The 23,569-nt window shown below is 40.4% G+C and overlaps 1 protein-coding gene across 1 annotated transcript in view; it reads left to right on the forward strand.

Annotated features, from left to right (window-relative positions):
* LOC140168135 (myotubularin-related protein 13-like) overlaps positions 1–23,569 on the forward strand; it is a 161,840-nt gene that overhangs the window by 35,676 nt on the left and 102,595 nt on the right. Inside the window, 9 exon segments of the mRNA XM_072191449.1 lie at positions 9,693–9,784; positions 11,244–11,345; positions 11,347–11,499; positions 16,360–16,473; positions 17,477–17,582; positions 18,505–18,637; positions 20,868–20,976; positions 22,978–23,091; positions 23,324–23,515. Coding sequence (XP_072047550.1) covers positions 9,693–9,784; positions 11,244–11,345; positions 11,347–11,499; positions 16,360–16,473; positions 17,477–17,582; positions 18,505–18,637; positions 20,868–20,976; positions 22,978–23,091; positions 23,324–23,515 — 1,115 coding nt within the window.

The raw sequence follows: 23,569 nt of genomic DNA on the forward strand, positions 1-23,569 counted from the left end.
GCGGTCCACAGTTGGGAACCCTCACGGGTACCCACGCTGATACCGCACCGGTACCGCAGCACCGCTTTAGTCGCCACAGTCTCTGTGGCAACAAGGGGGAGGCGGTGCTGGTACTGCAGTACCATGGGGTTACCCTGGTGGCGGATCCTTCAGGGTCAGCTGCCGGCTGGGTATGCCCGTGGTACCCGCCGCAGGGTGTTTCTTCCACGGCCTAGCACCGTGGCAAGTGTCGCCTAGCGATGGCCACGCAGTACCAACATCAGCTGTTGACCAGGCCAGCCGGCATGGAGCTAACCCAGATCTTGATCAGGGTAGGCCCGTGCTGCTAGCGCTAGGACGACGGCTGCGAGAGCATGCGGACCCAGTGGTGCCATGGCGGATACCTCAGGGTCTTGCGGAGTACTCCCTCTTCTGCTGGCAGGTAGTCGGCGAGCCACACAGTGGTTATGCCTTCTTACCCGCTTTCAGATGCCCGTCCTCAGTTACCGTCATCATCGGAGCATGATACGGATACTGTGGGCGAGGGAAAGGAGTCGGAAGCTGAGTCCGGTAGTGACATCACTACAGTCTCCTTCCCCGCTGCCCCGCGAGGGGAGTAACAGCACTGGTCTTCCTCCGGACACCCCCTAAGGGGGAGTCCATGGAGGAGGACCAGGGGATCCTTTCAGTAGGATGCTCAGCTGCTGCTTCCTCACTGGGGACGCCTGCACTCTCATTCCCGGCAAACCTCACGGGTAGATATCGTAGGGCTGTCGAGCTCAGTAGAGCTATGACGCCGCGCGTGCTTGCACGCTTCCTCTGCGTGTAACGCGGGAGGACCACGGACCTACCTGAGGGGATCCGAGAGGGACCCAGATGTCGTCAAGCGTATCACGCTCAGACAACATCTGAGCTCTTCCATGAGGTGAGCCTATTAGCGGTGCTAACAGCTCGCCTCAACGAGAGCCCCATGGGCCTAGCCCATAGGGTGTCCACTCAGCGCCGGGGGGGGGGCCTGCCACTCCAATCGCTCAACGCGATGGAAAGGCAGGGTCCTTTTTCTCTTTGGATGCTTCTGCGCCACGGTGGAGGACCGTGCAAATAAGCTACCAACGGGAGCACTCTGAAGAGGTCGGAAACTGCCCTTACCATGGGTAGGAGCTCCGACTTCAGCAGGCCGTGCACCACCAACAGTACCCGAGCCCACTACCTCTGCAGCACCCATTTCTGGGAGGCGCAAGGGTAGCACAGGATCAGCTGGCAAGCCCCGAAGAAGAGCAAGCGCTCTTCCAAGGGAAGCTAGGCAGAGCATTCCTGGGGGGCTCAGCGGTTTTCCACAGGGGGATCTCCCAGTGGACGACCGCTTATGGCTTTCACCCAGAGGTGGGAAACCATCTCTTTGAGCGCCTGGGTATGGTCAGTGGTGAGTGGGGGTTACAGACTGGCAACCCAGTCTCCCCACATTCGTCTGCACATTTCAGAGGTCCACAGTAGTACCGTCAGACGGCCCCCAGCGTCGGGCACTACTGACAGGGATCACACAGCTTCTCACGAAGCGGGCGATTGTCTGGTCTACCCCCGTTCTACGGGTGATCTTGGAGCCATTGGCTCCAAGGAAGACCGGCGACGGGAGCCCCATCCGAACCGCAGGCTGTTGAACACGTTCTTCAGGCCCAAAAGGTTCAGAATGGGGACTCTCGCCTCGGTGCTAGCCTGCCCCATCAGGGGCATGGGAACAACATCGCTAGATCTCTCGGACGCCTATCTGCATATGCCAATCGCCTCTCAAGATCGGAGGCATCTGCGCTTCTAGGTACAGGATCAAAATTACCAGTTTTGATACCGGCCATCCGCCTGTCCATCTCTCCCAGGGTGTTTAACACTCTTGGTCAGAGCGGTGGCAGCGTACCTGAAGCACAGGGGTGTCAACATCAGTTGCTACCTGGACGTTTGGCTCATATCACGGACGCACTCCACTGAAGACTACGGGTCTCATGGGGTTGATAGTCCGTGGGTGCGGGACCCTGGATTTTTGATCAGCTCAAAAAGTCCAGCGTGGTCCCGACGCAGACACCACTATTTGTAGGGGCCCGGATCACCCTCACGGAGGGGTTCGCGGTGCTCTCACCCGAGCGGGTGATTTAACATGGTGCGGTGTGCCTGACTCTTGGCCGAGTCTCGGGCAAAACCCGCTGTGGCATGGATGAAGGTGGTAGGCCTAATGGCCAGTATGGTAGACCTCGTACTGTACTGCCGTTTCTACGTTAGGCTTACCCAACTACACCTTCTAGCCTGCTTGCAGGCCCAGTCGTCACCCAATATCCCTCGCGGTTCCGTTGTCGGAGATCGCGCGAGAGGAACTCTGGTGGTGGACCCATCAGCCCAATTTGACCCAGGGTGTCAGGTTTCCTGCACCCCGGTATGTCACGTGGTGACAACCATAGCGCCAAAAGCGGGGCTGGGGGTCCACATCCACGGAGACTCCGTCTCGGGCCTATGGGGGCCATAGAGACAGAGTTTCACATCAACCTCCCTCGCTTAGGAGGTGATCGTGGAATCACATACCGTTGTCCTGACGGATAGCACAACCGTGGTAGCCTACCCCAACAGACGAGGGACTCCGGGCCACCACGATTGAGCCTGCATGCACGACACCTGATAGGGTGGTGCAAGTTCAGGCAGATTACGATGAGAGCGATACACATCGCGGGCGTCACCAGCATCCTCGCGCACAATCTGTCACGAGGAAGGGTGTCGGGACCAGCAGAATGGTCCCTTGCTCCGCAGAGTCGCTCAGACGATCTTCAAGGGATGTACCACCCCTCGAAAGATCTGTTCGCATCTCATCGCAATCATCCACTGCCGTGTACTGCTCAAGGGTCGCGGACCCCCAAGCATTCACCGTGGACGCTCTGTCCATAGACTGGGGAGGGCTGACAGCTTATGCAGTCCCTCCGATCTCACTACTCATGAGGGTGGTGGCCAAGATCGGGTGGGAAGACTGCATTGTCATTCTGCTAGCGGCAAGGCCGCTGGCACTCCCAGTACCAGATCTACTCCGGATGCCCGGAGCGGAGGTACCCAGTCTATCACTAGAGCACCTGCAGTTAGCTGCATGGCCCTTACCAGGGAACACGCAGCGGAGGGATACTTTTCATCAGAAGCTGTTTTTCTCATCGCCGGGGCTAGACGGAAGTCTACCCTCCGTACGTATAGCCAGAGTCTGGCTCCATACTACGCTTGGGGCAATGAGACAAATAGCTCTCCCGCTAGAGCCTCTGTGCTGCTAGTTCCGGAGCTTCTGACAGAAAAGTTCCAAGCAAGACTTCAGCGGGCCACTGGGGCCAGCTATAAGTCAGCTGTCCTCTCCATTCACCGAGGTTTCGAGACGGGTCGACTATCATAGCCGATGGTTACCTTATTAGTCTACGCCTCGACGGTATGTTCAACGAGTGTCTACCAAAAAGGAAAGTGATCCTCCTAAGGGATCCCAACACAGTCTTAGATTACCTTAAGGGTCACCCTTTTGACCTTCCGTCAAAAGCGACGCTTAAATACGTAACTCTCAAGATGGCTTTCCGGTTTGGCGTTGGCTTCGGACGGCGGTGCTGAGTTGCACACGGTCTCGAGGTTAGCTTCCGTGTTCACAAACACTGGAGCGACACTGTTTCGGCGCTCTGTTCTCGTGACTACTGAGCGGGCGCGGTGCATACCGACATTCGTCCCTCTCCAATCCCCAGGGTTGGGCAAGGTTCGGCTGAAGCCAAAGATAGGCTGGGGTGTCCGATAAGGCGCTGCAGCACTATTTCTTCCGAACACAAGCCTTGCGAGGACTCACGACCGCATTCATCACCCTTACAGAGCCTTTCGGTCCAGCCGCTGTCGCAATGGCTGGTCCAGGTGTTGGTGGGGTCCGGGGATCGCGAAGGTTTCGCGTCCCACGACCCACTCGACACTGAGCTATCTCATCATCTTGGGTATACCGCTCGGTTGTCCCTTGAGGAGATCTAGCAGGCGGTGTCCCGAAGCCACCTTCGCCCTTCTCTACGATACTTCCGCTTACGTTAGTAATCAGAGACGGGCGGGAGGTTTACCGGGACATTGTTCGGCGATCATAATACGGTGGTGTACGGGTACCAGGTTTTCAGACTATACAGAATACTCAGCATGGTAAGAACCAGTGTCGCTATTCTTAACCACCAAACTTATTAAGTAAGGAGGTTTATGTCTGTGATCGCGTGGTCTTTTTGTTTCCCGACCGTTGGGGAAAATATTTTCTGACCTCGCGAAAACCATCGTTACCGCCCCGATCCCTGATCAGATGCTGACCAATCTTGTACCTCCATCCGTCGGTTACTTGCTAGATCGATCTTTCAGATGTTGATGCAAGAAGTATCTTAATCAACATCGGAACGGTAAGATCGACCGGTGTACTGAGTCTAGTCCCAAACAAAATGTTTGGTAGACTCATAACCGTGCGATCTTACCTTTCCGATGTTGATTATCCCGACCCCGCCACCCCTACAAGTTTGGTCCGGTAGGGGATCCCAAGTCGGATAAGGGCGATCATATGGTGTGACGTCACCTTTTGGGTGAGTCCACCGGGGATCGGGGTTTTTGTTATTTATTCATTTATGTGGGACAAAATGACTATTGGTTTTTTCCGCATCTCGGGATCGATGCAAGAAGTATCTTAATCAACATCGGAAAGGTAAGATCGCACCGGTTATGAGTCTACCAAACATTTTTGTTTGGGACTAATTTATATTCAAAGTCATTTCATTTGTGTACATGTATAAATGATAAACTTTTTTAGTATCTTGATATACTTTAGTACAGTGGCGGCGCCAGTGGGGCATGGGGAAGGGGTTGCAAAGTGAATTTCAGGGGGGGCAAAATTGCAGCAGAAAATGGAAAGTTTGATAATTTCGAGTTTTTACTGTCGGGGGAGGGGGCAACAGGGCAAAAGAGTTCTGATTTGCTTCACCTCAAGTTAGATAGTGACATTCATGCTTATTCCCGGTAGCGCCGCAAGAGCACAGACAAACCACCCATGTACTCGTATGTTTTGCAGGCTCTACGTATTTAATTTAAAGTGCGCAATTTGATACTTTGACGAAAAACCATTAAAATACGCACCTACAGGGGGTCCTACATCAGTACCAATCTTGAAGCGAGCCAAAGTTTAGCAAACTAAAATTCCCAGCAAATTTGAACAGAAAACTTTACTGTTGCAGGATATAAAGTGATGGTTTAATATGTCAACCGTTGCATAAAAAGTGCAGAGATTTCACCAATTTCATTTGAATTAGAAATCTGTAGTGAATTCACAAGTGAATACAGACCTACCATTTGTCTTTCTTTTGTTCCTCTTTTGGGGTTTTCTGAAGTGAAAAACAGGAACAGTGCTTCTTTCTGAAAATTTCAGTGATATGGCAATTTCAGCAGAAAATAATGCAGATTTCACTTTCAATATATTTACTATATTTCACTATTTTGAATGTATGGCACACCTCAACTCTTTGAATTTGTCTGTTCTGGTTTGTAAGGTTTTGGCCTTTAATAATGTCCCAGCCTTTCTGACTTATACGTAGGTTGGCAGGTCTGTGAATAAAACGGTGAATAACTATAATAGGAAGTGGATTCATGCAAATGGTAGATATTTACCTAGCTGGGGGGTTTACACCCCCAGCTAGGTACTGTAATGCTCTCCGATTCTTCTTTCTTTCTTCTTCTTCTTCTTCTGGCAACAAACTTCAAAATGCTTCTCCTCCTACATGTTACACCCTACAATTACGTAACTTGCACATATATATAGCCTATATCCAGTGCCCATATGGTGCAAACAGAATTGGGATCAAAGGTCATTAAAGGGGCATTTTCGGTATATAACCAAATATCTTCAAAATGCTTCTTCTGCCACATATTACATAGCACAATGACGTCACTTACACATGTGCATCGGCTTTACCCAGTGCCCATACCTTGCACACAAAATTGGGGTCAAAGGTCATTAAGGGGGTAAAACCTTACAATTGCATTATCTGGACATCTGTAAGGAGTATGGGCTCAAACTCGATACAATAAATCTCATGACCAGGGGAACATTTTATGGGGTCAGGTCAAAGGTCATGCAGAGGTCAAATTTTAGAAACGCATTTCCTGGACATCTGTAAGGGGTACGGGGCTCAAACTTGGTGACAACAAACTTAATGATCAGGGGAACATGTTGGAACACTTTGCAGGGGTCAGGTCAAAGGTTATCCGGGGTCAAATCTTTATAACTTCATTTTCTGGATATCTGCAAGGGGTATGGGGCTCAAACTCAGTGACAACAAATCTCATGACCAGGGGAACATTTTGCAGGGGTCAGGTCAAAGGTCATGTAGAGGTCAAATTTTCTAAATGCATTTTCTGGACATCTGTTAGGGGTATGGGGCTCAAACTCCACAACAACAAACTTACTGACCTGGGGAACATTTTGGAACACTGTGCAAGGGTGTCAAAGGTCATCTGGGGTCAAATCGTAGAATATCATTTTCTGGATATCTGTAAGAGGTACGGGGCTCAAACATGGTGACAACAAACCTCAAGACCAGGGGAACATTATGGAACATCATGCATAGGTCAGGTCAAAGGTCATCTGGGGTCAAATCTTAGAATTTTTGGACATCTGTTAGAGTACGGGACTCAAACTCGTAAAACAAACCCCATGACCAGGGGAGCATTTTTGGAACATTTTGTAGGGGTCCGATACCTCCACAACACCAACATGCCCCAGCTAGGTTTGTGGTCTATGACCACCATTTGCCACTAGTTTTATCTGCTATCTGCCTTGAAAATGGCCCGTAGCCAGGATTTTTTGTTGGGGGGGGGGGGGTGCTGATTTTGAAAAAGTGGACTTTTTTCAAGGTGGTGCAATTCTGTGAAAAGTGGACTTTCTTCCCCAAATTTAGACCTTTTTTGACCAAAAAAGCTTAAAAAATCCAATTTTTGGCTCGCTACACTCGCAAATTATAATCATTTTTGGACCTTTTGTATACTTTTCAAATTGGGGGTGCACCCCTGCACCCCCTGGCTACAGGCCTTTGTAAAGTTTTGGCCTTTAATAATGTCCCTATTTCTGACTTCAGTATACGTAGGTTGGCAGGCCTGTGAATAAAGCGGTGAATAACTATAATTTTAGGAAGTGGATGCATGCAAATGGTAGATCTTTTTATCTGACATTTGCCTTGAAAATAAAGATAGATCTAGAAAAGTAAAGATAGGTTATATCAGGGAAGTGCAATTTTTATATTAAGATCTCTGACTCACTATACCATGCCTAGCAACACACTACACTAGCCCTAGCTGTTGTTGAATGAAGAATAAGAACAGTCTTTGTTTTGGAATGTAGAGTTTGTGAGCATTGATAACTCAATACATTTAGGGGTCTTTAGGTTACACATGCACATACTTCAAAGGGTTTCAAGGTGCCAAAACAAGCCCATTTGAAATTACCATAGTTCAAGCATATAATTCAAGAACTCTTTGAATGTCTGATGTATTACAGTAACATACATTTATTTTGTTTGTTTGTGTGGCTAGTCTGCGCTTTATTGACAGCATGTTTCCTTCTTAATCAGTGGTGTAGCCAGCACTTTTTCAGAGGGTGGGGCAAAGGGGGGAGGCAGGGGGGGTGGCAACTTTTGAGGTGGGAAAACTTTGATGAAAATGTCTGATGGGCTAAAAAGTACAAAAAAGGCCTAAAAAACAGCTGCCTCAATGTGTTGCTGTTGATGTCACTGCCAAAGCAGGGTGAAAATGGTATTCTTATATTTGTGTAAATAACTTGAAATAATGTATAATAACAGGAAATTTACTTGTAATTTATATAGCCTATATAACCACCACCCACTTTAGTAAAATTGGTGTCCACAGGGAGACTGAAACTTAAAAGTTTTGAAACATTTGAGCTACCAGTCAAATATTTTTCCCGTCAAATGTTTTTGACTGTGTGGATGCATTTGGACATTCATTTCCAATGAAAATTCAAAGTTCCAGCAGGTGCATACTGCTTATCCACTAGAAAAAACTTGGTGGTTCAGCTGAAACTCAGAATAAAGTGACAGTTCACCAAAGTTAAACTCAGGGTTTCATGCCATGCCAGACACATTCACAATTTCATGTGAATGACACAAGTTTGCAAGACTCTCCCACACTATCCAGTCAGGCTGCAGTAATATAATGCTGTGGCTGCAGTAATACAATTTGTCTTTTTCATACCAGAATGTTGATAAAATTTTACCCATCCTTTTATTTTATTTTGTAATTTTTGTATTAACAAGTGAAAATAAAGTTGTCAATATATCACAGCAGCTTTTGCTTTATATGAGGAAGAGTACTTGATAAATTTTTCACATAAATTTGACACACACTTCACTTCAAATTGTTTAGATTTAAAAGCGATAAATATCGAAATGAGTGTGAAAATATTTCTGTTGAAATAAACTATAGAGAAGTGTCTTGTTCGTAAACTAATAAACTACTATGACCGGACAGTGTTTAAAAAAAATGACAGTGGCTGCATGCACAGCAGCTGAAGGGAGTATCCCATTATGCTTTGCGGTACCATTATAGAACTGATTGTGCGATAGAAAATCTACACAAAATCCCACACTTCAACTTTCAATTACTCTCTTAAATCAGGGAAGCTTAGACTTTTGTTTGAAATAATATCACCCATAGAGTAATGTGACTCTATCAATAGCTCTCAATATCTAAGTGGCTCTTGTTTATATTTTGTATACATTTGTGCTATGGAGCAGGCAGATATACTGCAATGCATGATGGGATACTCCTTTCAGCTGCTGTGGGCTGCATGTACAGGAATAATTATTAATATTGTCTGGTACTGTACAGTCAATGAACTTGCCTTGTACAATACAAAACACTTCAAATCTTGCTCCAAAAATTGTGAACCCGGCTTGCTAAATTTGCAAATTTGAATACCTCTCTAAAAAAAGTAGTTTTAGTTTTATTCTTGTGGCAACTTTACCTCATTTATTTAGCATGTTTTGATTTTCAAATATTACAGATTTTGCAGAAAATATATTTTTGCAAACAGGGTCCTGTTGTGAAGGTGCTTTCAAAATGAATACAATTAGGTCAATGGTGCTATTGAATTGGCACTGAACTTGTATTGTAAACTTGTGTAATGAAATGGAATAGATTTGAACTAGACAATAATTCAAGCTATTTCGAGAAGGGCAGAGAAAAAGACAGAATTTCATTGCATTCTTTTTAATTCTGTAAACAAATGTCGATTTTGTTTCCTCTTGTATTGTTAGATTGAGGCTTGCAGGGATTCAAATTTAAGGAGAATCTCCTTAATTAATACTTTGCAAGAGTCAAAATTGATTATTCTAAAATAAAGTCCATTGTGAACACAGTAAGAGCGAGAGACATCTGAACATAGGGGTCATAGGTGCATTCTTTTAGTTTTTGGCGGCCAAAATTACCATTTAGAGGTTGCCAAAGGGTCGTTTGAACCTGTTATTTCTATTGTATTGGATCCATAGCTTAAAAAAACGACCCCTTGTTTGAAAACCTAGCACTACCCCTGCATGTGAATCTGTGCAGAATAGAAAAGAAGCACTGTCAAGGCTGTGTAAACTGATGTATTGAATTAATGTCCTATATCCTCCTATTCATTCTTTTTGTTTTTCCTTCAGCATCTGGCCTACAAGGAGGGAATGGCAAGATTTTGCAGAGATTCCCAGAGAAAGATTGGGAGGATGTACCATTTATAGCAGGAATAGAATTGGTAAGTCAACCATCATTCTGTGATCAATCAATAGTAGTATGTTATTATTTATATGTCAAGGTCATCCTGTCTCTGCGCATAGAATGCGGAAGTCAATAATAATGCTGTCAGGATTTTATCCAAGTCTAACATGAATCGGGTGAAATTTACAAAAGTGAAAATTAATTTCCAAAGGTGAAATGTGGTTCTTCAAACTGTTATAGGATCATCATAGACTAATCGATTATTCACCAACAGTCAAAGTTCCTGTGCTTTGTATGCTGTGATTTCTCGAAAATTCCTGAGGGCCAGCGTTGCATGCCTTCCGTAAAAGAGTGATGTTGCGTGTCTTCGCGTTTGCGCAAAAGACAGTAAAAGATGCAGCATGTGCGAGCAGTTTTGTCTGTCGCACTTCATGGAACGATCAGACCTCATTTTTTAGCGGGTGATGCTGGGACTTTGGCTGTTTGTGATTAGTCTGTTTCTCTTTAGTCCATGAGGATCATAAACTTGGGACTGAAATCACTCTTTGGGATGAAAACCAAAGTGAATTGCAAATGGGGTTACCTGAATGAGTGATTCCATTTGAAATTTACGTCCCCTATGTGGGAGATTTAGGTCATATCTTCCATAGGGAGTGTATGAGTTTCAAGTGGAATAGCCCATGGATTGAGTGGTCAGTTATGGGAAGTAATTATGAGGGTAGTTGGTTCCTGTTGATTGCATAGAGACTTATATTAAAATAACATGTAATTGTATATTCATGCATATGCCACATGTTGCTTGCTTGAGTGTTAACCCTAACACTTCAAGGCCTTTTTGGCGACTGGAAATGAGAGAAGGAAGGAATTAAGAGAGAAAACAGACAAAGAAGTTGTTTGCTCTGGTGGGTGGGATTCGAACCCGAGACGGCGAGACCCCTTGCATGCCAAGCAAATGAAAGCGTGCCTATATATCACTTGGGGTGAATGCGTCATCACATCCTGTGGGATGCACGCACACGCCTGAGTAGTATTTTGTAGGTCTGTTAGGGTTAATGCAGGTTGTCATAGTACTGAACTTTTTTATTTTTCAGTTTTTTATATTTTATCTGTACTTAGAGCTGGTGGGGGAGGGAAAGCATAAAATACATTCAGGAAAAAATAGAATTTGAACCAAAGATCAAGATTCCATTTCAAAATCATAATTAAAAAAACAGACAATGAGCCGGTTCAAAGACCCACAAAAGGAAGATGTTAATCCAGTGTTTATTAAACAAAAAATCACAAAAAAAAAGAAGTCTTAGTACTGAACTTATGTGAGTGGTGTTAGAATGCATATCCAAATCTGTCCAAACCTCCAATTATGTTGAATTGAAATTGCATTTGAGGGAGTTTAAAAAACTTGAAATCAATTTTTCAGGGTTTTTATATAATGTGGAACAAACTATATTATATGAATAACCTATTTATGATATCTATCTACCCATTTTGTCTCTCAGTTTTGTCAACCAGGAGGATGGAAACTCGTCTCCAAACCGCACCCTCCCACATTCTATGTGTCGGTCTTAACGGACATCGATGCGGGACGGCACTACTGCGCCCGTATTGACATTTTTCGAGGCTACGAATATGACGCCGACAAAACCGGACGATATAGAGGAGGATGAAACAGAGACATTAGTGCATCACACATTGATGTTTGCACCAAAGAGTTTAGTGTTGATATCAAGATTGGACTATTTTGATACATTGAGGGTAAGAATTACTTAGCTATGTTCAAATTGCTAACAGGATTTGTTTGTAGGTTTAATACCTGATACTTTTCACCGTAGAAGTGACGTAAGGCTACCATAGCAATAGTTATACAATTTTTGAATAGATCGTCCTGCACTACAACGTTCATGCGGTACCTATGCAATGCATTGAACCATAGATGTCAAAGAAATGCTAATCACTTGCACCTGTAAGATTAAGAGTGGTATTGTATTCAATCTATGATTGCAGACTTATGATACACAGGTGATGCGTGCAACCTGCTTGTAGTGCAAGGCGATATATTCAAAAATTCATCTATTGCTAAGGTAGTTCATTTGATTATTACATCACTTCTACAGCAAATACTGTGATATCATGTGTGCGATGGAATTTGAACTAGATATTTATGACCTCTGCTATGAAAGTTTGTATTATGTGATGAATTTCTGGTCATTGCCGAGAGTTGAATTTTATTCAACTTTGTTGTGATTTTGCAGAGCGACACAATTTTGATTGGCTGCATTCACATTCAATCAAGGTCAAGTTATCAATGACCTCCCTAAAAAGCATGAGCTATCATGCTGTAAGACCTACATGAATACCTTCATAGCAATTCGCCAGCAAAGTAGTTACATAACTCCCTGGTAACTGGATCACGCACCTTTTGGAATTGGTAGTATATGCCATAGACTTTGTGTTGCGATCATTTTGATCGTGATGCAGAACTCAAAAGCGTGATCTAGTTGACATGGTGATAATCGGATTACACATAATACTTCGCCGGCGAATAGCGATACATCGCATGGAGTATATTTAAATTCAGCGTGCGATACTGCCATCTTTTTTCTATTGCAGCATCGTGCAATGAATTGAAATATACTCCATAATAATGGAGTATACATCAGGCTTTATATCACAAAATACCAGCACTTGTAGATTTGTTTAAAATATTGGCATTTAAGAAACTTCAGTTTCTCTTTACAGGAGTGACTCAATTTCTGAGGACACCAATGAGTATGATGGTTGAAATGGGCAATTCCATTTGAAAATCATATCACCCTTACAAAAGATTTTTGGAATTCCATCCAAATCCAACAGTTTACTCAGTGTATTCCAAATCTAACTGTTTTCATGCATTATAAAAAAAAGTAGGAAATGTATTGGAATGGAATTTCAAAGAAAATTGTCAATTTTTTTTAGGCCAAATTATGCGAAATTCAATTGAATGTTGCAATTGTATTCAAATGGAATTTCAATGTCACATTTGCCATTTTAACTTGGTTGGATCTGATTGCATGGCAAAATATCGGGGTTTAGAGCAAGAAAGGCCTGTCTGCAATAGCTGCCAGGCCTCATATGTGTACAATATAGAATGCAGAAATGGTCAAATTGTCTATAGGGCAGCTATTGCAGTTAGGCATAAATATATTTTTGAAACACATCATGCAGATTACATAGTATCTATTATTCCATAATATTACATATATGCATCACCTTGAAGTGGTTGCCTTTTAAAATAAAAGTTCAAGGATCGAGAGATTGATAGTGAAAATGAGTAAAATGTGTGAAGGTCATTACATGGTAAAGGTTTTACCATGAAAAACATGCTCATCCATCAAAGCACAGGTCTTTTAGGGTAATATATTTGTGCATTCATTTAATTACCTTTAGATGTGTTGGGTACAAAAACTTGCACTCTACAACTTGAGGTCAAATTTGAGGTATCAGTTTTGAACAAGGTCAGTGAATTGTGTCATCGGTAATGAGACCATTTTTGCTTGCGGTTTTCAAACCTCTCCTGAAATGATGTCACATACATGTAGCACAACTGTCATGTAGCACAACAATCCAAATTTCAGGTTTTGTGCATAGTGCATTCAAATGAATACAGAGCTGCCTGATTGTGTAGTATTGGTTCTGTTTGTTCTTAATATTGAAAAATAGTAACTTTTAAAAATTGTGAGTTGGGCAATTTTTGATCAGTGTGATAATTTTATTCCATCCTATATCAAAGCAGCCAATCAGAAAAGCGGTTAGAAAAGTATGTGGAGTGCATTGATTGTGTATAATGGCACTGTGTGTAATATGTGCAGTGCTTTTGCGTCGCGTAGGATTGATTCATTTCTCATGCGGGTTGATGCATTTATATTTTCCAACATTTTTAGTGATAATTTTGTTATAAAAACAGCAAAAATCACTTTTTTTTCTTGTGCATTAGACGCGTCAACATCTCAGTACAATATTTTGTACAATTTCACTCCTAACAAGTGATACAGGTTTATAAAACCTATAATAATGTACAACACTTGAACCTAATGTGGTTAATGTTATTACTAAAAATTGGTTTCAAAATTGTTTAGTTGTTGAAACTAATATAATTATAGTCAGCAAAATAATTGAAGAAATTGAGATGATGACATCATGTTTCATCAAACCACATACCGTAAAACCCCGTCTACAAGCATATATAGTGTTTTTTATAAAAGCTTAATTAATTCGAAGCAAGCGTTAATATACCAATACAATTGATCGGGTTTTCAATAATACTTGTTTGTATATGCTTGGATCCGTAATTTATTTGCTCAAACTCCATAATGACGACTGGATGAATGTAGCTTTCATCAGAAGCACACTATATGCTTGTAGACGGGGTTTTACGGTACTTAGTCCCCCCTGGTGGTAATTAGATCAAACATGGTATGAATATAGTACATTTAGAGGTTTTACAACAAAACACTGTCTTCTGTGACTATGCAAGTGATTGCATTATTGTTACAGGAGGCTACCCGGTAGTTGTAGATCACTGTTAGTAATTCAAGTAACTCGGAGCTAATACCAGTATGTCCTGTTGTAATATAACCTTTAGAGGATGTTTGGAAATGAAATTAAAGAATAGGACATGCTGTCTTGTGAGTTCAAGAAAGGTGTATCTACATAGTTGCCTTTTTGCACAAACTAAAAACTCATCACAAGATTAGACGTACCTCATATTTTCACTCGTAACATTGGACTTTCATCAGGGGTCAGTGACCCAAAAACTTTGTTGTATACTCTTGGTAGCCTGTATCATGCCCCCATCTATTTATGGAAGAGTGATTTATAAATTATGATGTCTACCAACACAGACATGCTGATAAAAAGATGGTGTATATTTATCTGAGGCTTATGGCAGTCCTTGTACTTAAGACTGTCTTACACTAATTTAGCAATGTATACCACAATATGTATTCCAGGATGTAACAAACAATACATGAACTTGATCCATAGCACTATATAGCTACTACACTTCCTTAACAAAAGTACAAAGTGGGATTTTATATCATGATTTGAAAGTGTGATGGTTAGCTACTAAACATGATAAGTGGTGATTTCAAGTCAGATTTTCCCCTTTTCAATTACCCGGTATCTAATAATAGTAGTACTGCAGGAAACCGCAGAAAGGATTGAAATACATTTTGCGAAGTAGTAGAAATGAATGTGTTTCCTTTCTGGTAGTAGCTAGATGCGAGGTCAATAAGCTGTAGGCAATTTAAAAAGCACTTTTAACATTAAAATAATGTCAATGCTCCTGAAATCTAAAAATATTATAGTTGAACAGCGGTAGCTACTGTACTGTTTTTGTAAATCTAGTAGCAGTACATTGTGATGAGATCTGGCTATATAACTGAATTCATACTTGATCGCTTTTGCAGAAAAGCGAATCACTTGGATGATCAGTGATTGATAACAAATAGATTGGACTGCCTTGTTTACTCTCGTGCCTGTACCCTCTGACCGTGCTTCACATTTATACGCTAGCTAGCTAGCTTCCTTTCCTGTACGCTCGTGCTACTTGGCGCTACTTACAGTTCGCTAAACCACACCCCCGCATTTATCGTTGATCCCTGTGGGCTAAGGGCTAATGTCCGTGGTCGGTTTGGTGCACTGAACATGCATGAGATTAGCTTTTCAGGTATTGAGTATGAATTAAGCTATAAGATTTACATGTATGCATACAATTAATGTTATTTTGTTGGCTTTCAGTTTATCATAAAGAAGTTCAATTTAAAATGGGATTGATCAACTTTGATGTATGACATGAACATACCACAATGTGGGAAATACTGGCATCAACATTTCTCTTTACATATACAAAGGATGTTGTGTAATATCAAACCAATTACAAATAATTAAGAAATATTGAACATTAAGAAATTCAAAAATATTTAAAGCATACACAAATGGTCAAGAGAACTCAGAAATAATGATCATTATTATTAATAAAACATCATATAGATGTTTCTAGGACACGGCAGCATTTGCTTATTTCTTGAAAATATGATGTTATTGTTATAAAATTTACATTTTTACTTGAAAATTACCCTATATATTTAATAATTATCCTCTTGAAATGACCAATGTACTGATTGTAGAATATCAAGTTCTAGAAAATTTAGTGAAGAGTATTGGCATATTCATGCTTGAATGATCTTTTCTAAGAAGGTAAGCTTAATGGAATTTATCTGGTGGCCGCTTAATGAATTTGCTGACAGGGACATAGGCGGATTAATGGAACAAATGCATTTACCATAAATATAAACATTACATGGTAAAGTAATATTATAAGTAAGCAAATGTTAATTCCGGAAAGGAAAATAAGACTTAAAGGCCAAACACAGTGCTTTATTTTCTTGTTATATAACGTATATGCCATGTTAAAATTTCCTTACAGGAAAATTGTCACCAACATTTGGGCTATTATAGAGAATTCTAGGGAGCATCTTGGGTCATATGTCACTACCACCTTGTATTAATAACACTCTTCTTAGTAGTGTGATAAATTGACTATTAATGTTTTATTTTATTTTTGTTTTCTTTCAGAATTGCCTTGGCTTAATCTACACAGTTTATATTGACAATATAGATGTCCCCATAGAGACGGTAGTAGGCAATATCCTAGGGCATATACAAGTACCGCCACCTGGGGGTCCCCAGGTAAGAATATAGTACCGTATACAAATATTGACTGCTATGAGGGGATGGTTGTGTCATAGTGTCATTTTCATGGTTTTAAGATCACTGCTGGCCTACATTAAAATGTTAACCATGCCGGAATAAAAAGCAGTCAATATTTGTTTTATATACCAAATCTAAAGATTCTTGTCATTTGTTTGGTTAAAAGCATCAATTTTGGGAAGAAAAATTAATAGTTTCAATGCGAACGGCACAGATTGCAATGTGCAATTTCCGCATAATTATAGCGCATGAAAACATTAACGTGTGTGTAATATCATTTTACGCTTGGAACAAATCGCACACAGAACTATGCCCGGGTCATAGTTACTTTTGCAGGCTATGCCAACACTTTTAGCCAATCCGATTACGGGAATCTTTAGATCAGGTATATAATAATAAGTATGAACTTAAAAGAATGCCGTAGAATTCCTAAAGGAATCAATGTTTTGGCTGTGTTCTCTAAAGGGTATTTAAAAAAATTCACACAATTTGAAATGCTCTTCAAAAAAGTACATGAAATACATGTATATAATTAACAATGCAAAGAAATACACCCAATGTGCATACTGGATTTGCAAAATAATAATAATAAAATAAAATATCTTATTCCTGTTAATGGGCCAGTGATTTGTTTGATATTCAAGATATGTGGTTGTATTCAGTAAAATTAAAAAGATTGGAAACAGCAAAGTAGTGGACCATAACACACACGTGTTGACTATTCGCTGGCGTAGTGCATGTTAGAATATGACCGTTGCTATGTCAACTGACTCGCGCTTTCTTTGTTACGAACCACTGATCCAAATGATCACAACACAAAGCCTATGGCATATCATAATTCGGAATTGGTGTATGAGCCTAGGCTTGAACCAGTAACCAATGGATACTAACGTGTACTATGTCAGCGAATACCAACCAAGTCCAAATATGAAGAGGAAAAAAGAAATTTGTAAATACTAATATAAAATGTTTGTTTCTACAGGTTCGGTTTTCTATAGGTGCAGGCGACAGGCAAGCCTTACAACCGCCTCTTAGTGATTCCCTCCCCATCAGCAGAAATGCAGTAGCTATGCTTATACAACAGATAGGTAAGTGTACACAAAGAATGAATCCCAGATTATAACTGAAATCAGTATGTATGGCATGATCTGATCCACTCAGACCAAAGGAGGACATTTTGAAAATTGAGTTATTATCATGACTATAGTCTGTCTTGTCTCAAGTGGAGAGTAATGCTATGTTGGATTTTGCAGTGACAGATTTGAATCACGCATGCTAACATGCTTAGAGGGTGATTTGTCCATATGCTGGTGCAACAACTCACGGATTTGAATCTGCAACTGCAAAATCCAACATGGCATTACGCTCAACTTGAGAAGAGACACACTTTAACTTGCTCACTATGCTATAAATCCCTGGTATACTTAGTTGCAAAGTGATGAGCTTTTTATATGTCATTTGCTTATGTTTTTCTATTGTTTTTTGCTCCTTATTTTTTGCCTATACATATGTCAACTTTGGTCTGATTGGATCAAAGTTGATCCATTCAGCTTTGATCAATGTTACAGTTATGAGCAGATTTACCACTCAAATTGTTATGTTTTTTGTTGTTTAAATACACAATGTTTCAACTATAGATGTTTTCAAAAGTTTTCGAAAGGCAGCCATTTTTTGTGACCGGGTCATCAGGCAACTGTTGGACGCAGCACTTATGCTAGTTGGACTTTGGGTAATATGTGTCACTGGCGAGCTTGTGTCAATTTACGCGATCGTAAGAACAATCACATAGGCACTTGGTGCAAGAATGCTCACATAGGCACCTGGTGCACATGACCTGGTTTTCTGAACATTTCCGGTGTCAATTTGAAAAGATCTATAATGCCACTATGTAATTTATATGGTACCTCTAATGAAAATTATTCATTTGTTTTGGTGCTAGGATGGCTCGTACATGCCATCATCTAATGCTCTTGTATTTAATTTTCTTTTTCTTTTTTTCTTTCTCTCCAGGAATTCACAATACAATGTCATTATTTAGTGCAGCCATCACAGACTGCAAGATTCTATTTCACTCCAGTAGCTATTCAAGATTAACAGATGCATGCAATGCATTACAAACTTTAATATACCCTGTCAAATATTGGTAAGTTGACTCCGAATGATTCTTTTGCAAGTGTCACATATGGGGTGTTCCTTACACTGGGTCAAAGGTCATACAGTATCATTTGCATGTAATGCATTACAAACTTTAATATACCCTGTCAAATATTGGTAAGTTGACTCAGGACGATTCTTTTGCAAGTGTCACATATGGGGTGTTCCTTACACTGGGTCAAAGGTCATACAGTATCATTTGCATGTAATGCATTACAAACTTTAATATACCCTGTCAAATATTGGTAAGTTGACTCAGGACGATTCTTTTGCAAGTGTCACATATGGGGTGTTCCTTATGCTGGGTCAAAGGTCATACAGTATCATTTGCATGTAATGCATTACAAACCTTAATATACCCTGTCAAATATTGTTAAGTTGACTCAGGACGATTCTTTTGCAAGTGTCACATATGGGGTGTTCCTTACACTGGGTCAAAGGTCATACAGTATCATTTGCATGTAATGCATTACAAACTTTAATATACCCTGTCAAATATTGGTAAGTTGACTCAGGACGATTCTTTTGCAAGTGTCACATATGGGGTGTTCCTTATGCTGGGTCAAAGGTCATACAGTATCATTTGCATGTAATGCATTACAAACCTTAATATACCCTGTCAAATATTGGTAAGTTGACTCAGGACGATTCTTTACACTGGGTCACATATGGGGTGTTCCTTACACTGGGTCAAAGGTCATACAGTATCATTTGCATGTAATGCATTACAAACTTTAATATACCCTGTCAAATATTGGTAAGTTGACTCAGGACGATTCTTTTGCAAGTGTCACATATGGGGTGTTCCTTATGCTGGGTCAAAGGTCATACAGTATCATTTGCATGTAATGCATTACAAACCTTAATATACCCTGTCAAATATTGGTAAGTTGACTCAGGACGCGATTCTTTTGCAAGTGTCACATATGGGGTGTTCCTTATGCTGGGTCAAAGGTCATACAGTATCATTTGCATGTAATGCATTACAAACCTTAATATACCCTGTCAAATATTGGTAAGTTGACTCAGGACGATTCTTTTGCAAGTGTCACATATGGGGTGTTCCTTATGCTGGGTCAAAGGTCATACAGTATCATTTGCATGTAATGCATTACAAACTTTAATATACCCTGTCAAATATTGGTAAGTTGACTCAGGACGATTCTTTTGCAAGTGTCACATATGGGGTGTTCCTTACACTGGGTCAAATGTCATACAGTATCATTTGCATGCAATGCATTACAAACTTTTATACACCCCATCAAATATTGGTAAGTTGACTCTGAGCGATTCTTTTGCAAGTGTCACATATGGGGTGTTCCTTATGCTGGGTCAAAGGTCATACATTGTCATTTATAAGAAGGCACCGTAGACTTCAAGAGTCTATTTCACCCCAGTAGTTCACCTGTGAGTAGCTATTCAAGATTGGCAGATGCATGCAAATGATGCAACACATTACAAACTTTAATATACATCATCAAGGACAATTTTTTTGCCAAGTGTCGCATGTTGATGTATAGAAACAAGAGATTTGCTGTTCAAAAAGCCCTCTTGAGATCTAACTAGGTTTCACACAAAAACAGAAGACAGTACATGCTTGAATGGTTTTGGTGTTCCAAGAAGACTTGTACATACAATTTTGGTAGATCTTGGCCCTGTGCCTGTTAACCCCATGGGTACTACCAGCCAAATTATTGGCATATAAAAACTATTTTGATTGGTTATAAGGAGGACTACATCACATATGTGACTCCTCGCCACAACTGAGCCCGGATGTCGCCAGTGCCACTATTGAGATATGCTCCATCGAACTTAACAATAAACAATAGGAAAGAAAGGATTTATTGACTGTTTTATTGATTTTTTTCTTCTTTATTGTTAAGTACTATAGACATGATATACATCATTTTAAAGCTAATTTCAAGCAGAATATTTTTGCTGAATATCTCAAAAATGATGATTGGCGACATCCGGGCTCAGTTGTGGCGAGGAGTCACATATTAAGCCAATCAGAGATATGTTAAGAATAGTGAATAGGGTTGAAGGGAATTAAACTTAGTATTGTAATATTGTTAAGAGATGTGAAAGCTCTATTTTTATTCATTACTCATATGATTGTATCATGTAATTAACCAATCAAAGGCACTCTCTGATCTTTCTGTTGAGAGCGTTTTATTCTTGACATCTAATTATCCTCCCCCCCCTTAATTTCTTTGCAGTTATGTATATATTCCTGTGCTCCCCGCCCCGTTAACAGAGGTGCTAAACACGCCTACACCTTTCATTATGGGAATTCACTCATCACTTAAACATGAAATTGCTGAATTGGTAAGTATCTTTCTTTTTTCTCACTATTTTGAATGTGTGTGTTAAGAAGGTAAACTATGTCTTAATGTACTATGGATAAGGATTTGGGAGAGACCCAAATCCTTAGTGATTTTAGTGTGCTATGCCAAAATCACAAGGCCACACTTGACACATTGTTGCTGACTACTGGGGTACATTTAACAAGGGGCCTGCAGCCAAAAGTACACACTTTAAAGTGGCAAGTTTTCTATTTTACAGAAATAGGGGGAAAAATCAGCGAATTGGAGTAGAAAAACAGAGTGGAAAATGCAATTTTAAGCTTATTTCCACCTAACATTACTGATATTTTCTTCAATCCCTTTTGCCTTGCCTTTAGGACCATAGTAATCTTAAAATCAAAGAAATTAACCCTTGTTTGGCTCTCCGATAGATGCAAACATCTGCCAACACACCGTTTTCTTGGTTTATATTTGGTCAAACATTTTTTTTAAGTTGATAACATACCCTAGAATTGGTAGATTTTAGGGATTCTGTAGAAATTTTTTTTATGAAATCCCAATGCAGGGTTTGCATGTGTTTGGTTGATAAAAATGCCTTTTTGGTGGTAAAAACTAAAAAAGTGCTGACTATTTTAAAACAAATTATGAAGTATCAAATGTAATTTTCTATAGCCAATATTCAAGGAAAAACTCTTAAAACACCAAAGTGCGATCCTGTCATAGCGGTAGCGATAGGACATGGATGCCAAAAGGAAGTCGCGCACGCAAATATTTTCATGAGTTTGACACAATACGAACGGTAAATTATTCAGTCGTCACTGCAAGCATAACACTAATAACGTGCTTAGTTGTAGACGATGAAGGACTTAAGGCCAGAGTAAGGGGAGACACATTCGTCCACACCCGAATTTGAGATTTCTTGTCTTGATATTTATCAACACCAAGATGTATTCTTTCACTTGAAACTGATAAAAATACAACTTCCTAATATTTACTTGTATTTTTGCTTGATTTATTTCACTCTTTTCAACTTTAAAAAGTCACATGGCTCAAGACAGCTTGACATGCGAAATATTGTGATTTATGTCAAGTGACGCAGCGCAACTCTCTTGCCGTATGTCCAACGAGTCAAGGCGCATTCGGTATGTTGTTAACGCCAGCAAATGTGATGTAAACAAAACAAAAATTTGCAGTGAAAAAAGCCACTTAGATTTTTTAATTATTTTGGATTTAGGCTAGGCGCACTAAAACAGACATTATAGATTCATTGGTGCAAAAAGATGCATATTCAGACCATGCACCAGATACAGCTTTTACAAGCGTGAAAGTCTTGCCGCTTTTAAAATATAAGGACGTTTTGTGCATAATTTTGACATTTTTTACTAAAACGTCGATTTCTCAGAGTTCATTTTTAACAATATTGTACGATTTTTGTGACAAGATAACTCGAAAAATATGCAAGCAAAAGGTAAACCTTTTGCACCATCGTTTAGAGCACATCAAAGTCTAGGGAAGGTTTTCTCATTTTTTCAAAATGTTTGTTTTGAACAAAAATATACACCATTATGTGCAATTTTTAGCTTAATAGAGTGACAAAATTGCTTTTTTCACATGTTTTTTGCAATATTTCGAAAAATAAGACGAAAATTTAAAATTTTTTTAAAAACCTTCCCTAAGTTCACGTCTCTTCTCCATGAAAAACAAACTAATTTTTTTTTACTCCGAACGGATTTTTTTTAAGTTGTCACAAAAAAAAATTGGGGTAAAAAAGTGCATTTTTGTGATTTTTTTCAAAAACTCGAGATGTTTGAACAAATCTGACGTCACCATGGGATTCCTTGACTCATTTCCTTTCCAAAAATGTATAGTTTTATATACTTTGGACATACAATTAAAAAATAATGATGCTCGAAAAGGTCCGTGTTCTCTCCCATTACTCTGCCCTTAATCTAAGCTCTGATATACACAGACTCTCTGAGTAACCTTGTTTTTATTAACGATCTTATTTTGTGTTGTATTTCAGCTCGATGTAATAGAAGTGGATTTAGATGGCGGGTACATCCAAATTCCAGAGTGTGTCAATCTACTACTTCCACCTGAACACATTAATGACAGAATACAGGAAGAAATTACAACGGTACGTTTTTTTTTGCCGTGTAAAAGTACCGTCATTTTGCCATTTTCTGCGATTCCTTTTCTCTGATGAAGGCACCAGATGAATAGAATACGACCAAGTATTTATATAGCGCCCTCCAAGGACCACAGCGCTTTCCAAAAGATCAAATAAAATACAACATCTTAAGTGAAATTTTTAATAAGTTCTAAAAGGCTGAGGTAACAATTGTCATAATTTTGTGTTTATCATTCAGGTGCTAAGACCAGACTTGAAGGCAGCAGATCTGGCATTCCCCAAGCTAGACGATTCACAGTCAAAGGCCGAGATGTTGGATAAACAAATCAGGGCAATCTTCATGAGGTTACAATCAGAACTACTCATGGGTTATAGGATATGTTTAACTATCATCAGAATACACCCCAAACCAGTCATGTCTTTTAATAAGGTAAGTTGTGTGTTGAATTATTAACTTCAACACTACGCTATTTTTCGCTCACCT

Source organism: Amphiura filiformis, chromosome 13, assembly GCF_039555335.1.
Source record: "Amphiura filiformis chromosome 13, Afil_fr2py, whole genome shotgun sequence".
Classification (NCBI taxonomy): Eukaryota; Metazoa; Echinodermata; class Ophiuroidea; order Amphilepidida; family Amphiuridae; genus Amphiura; species Amphiura filiformis.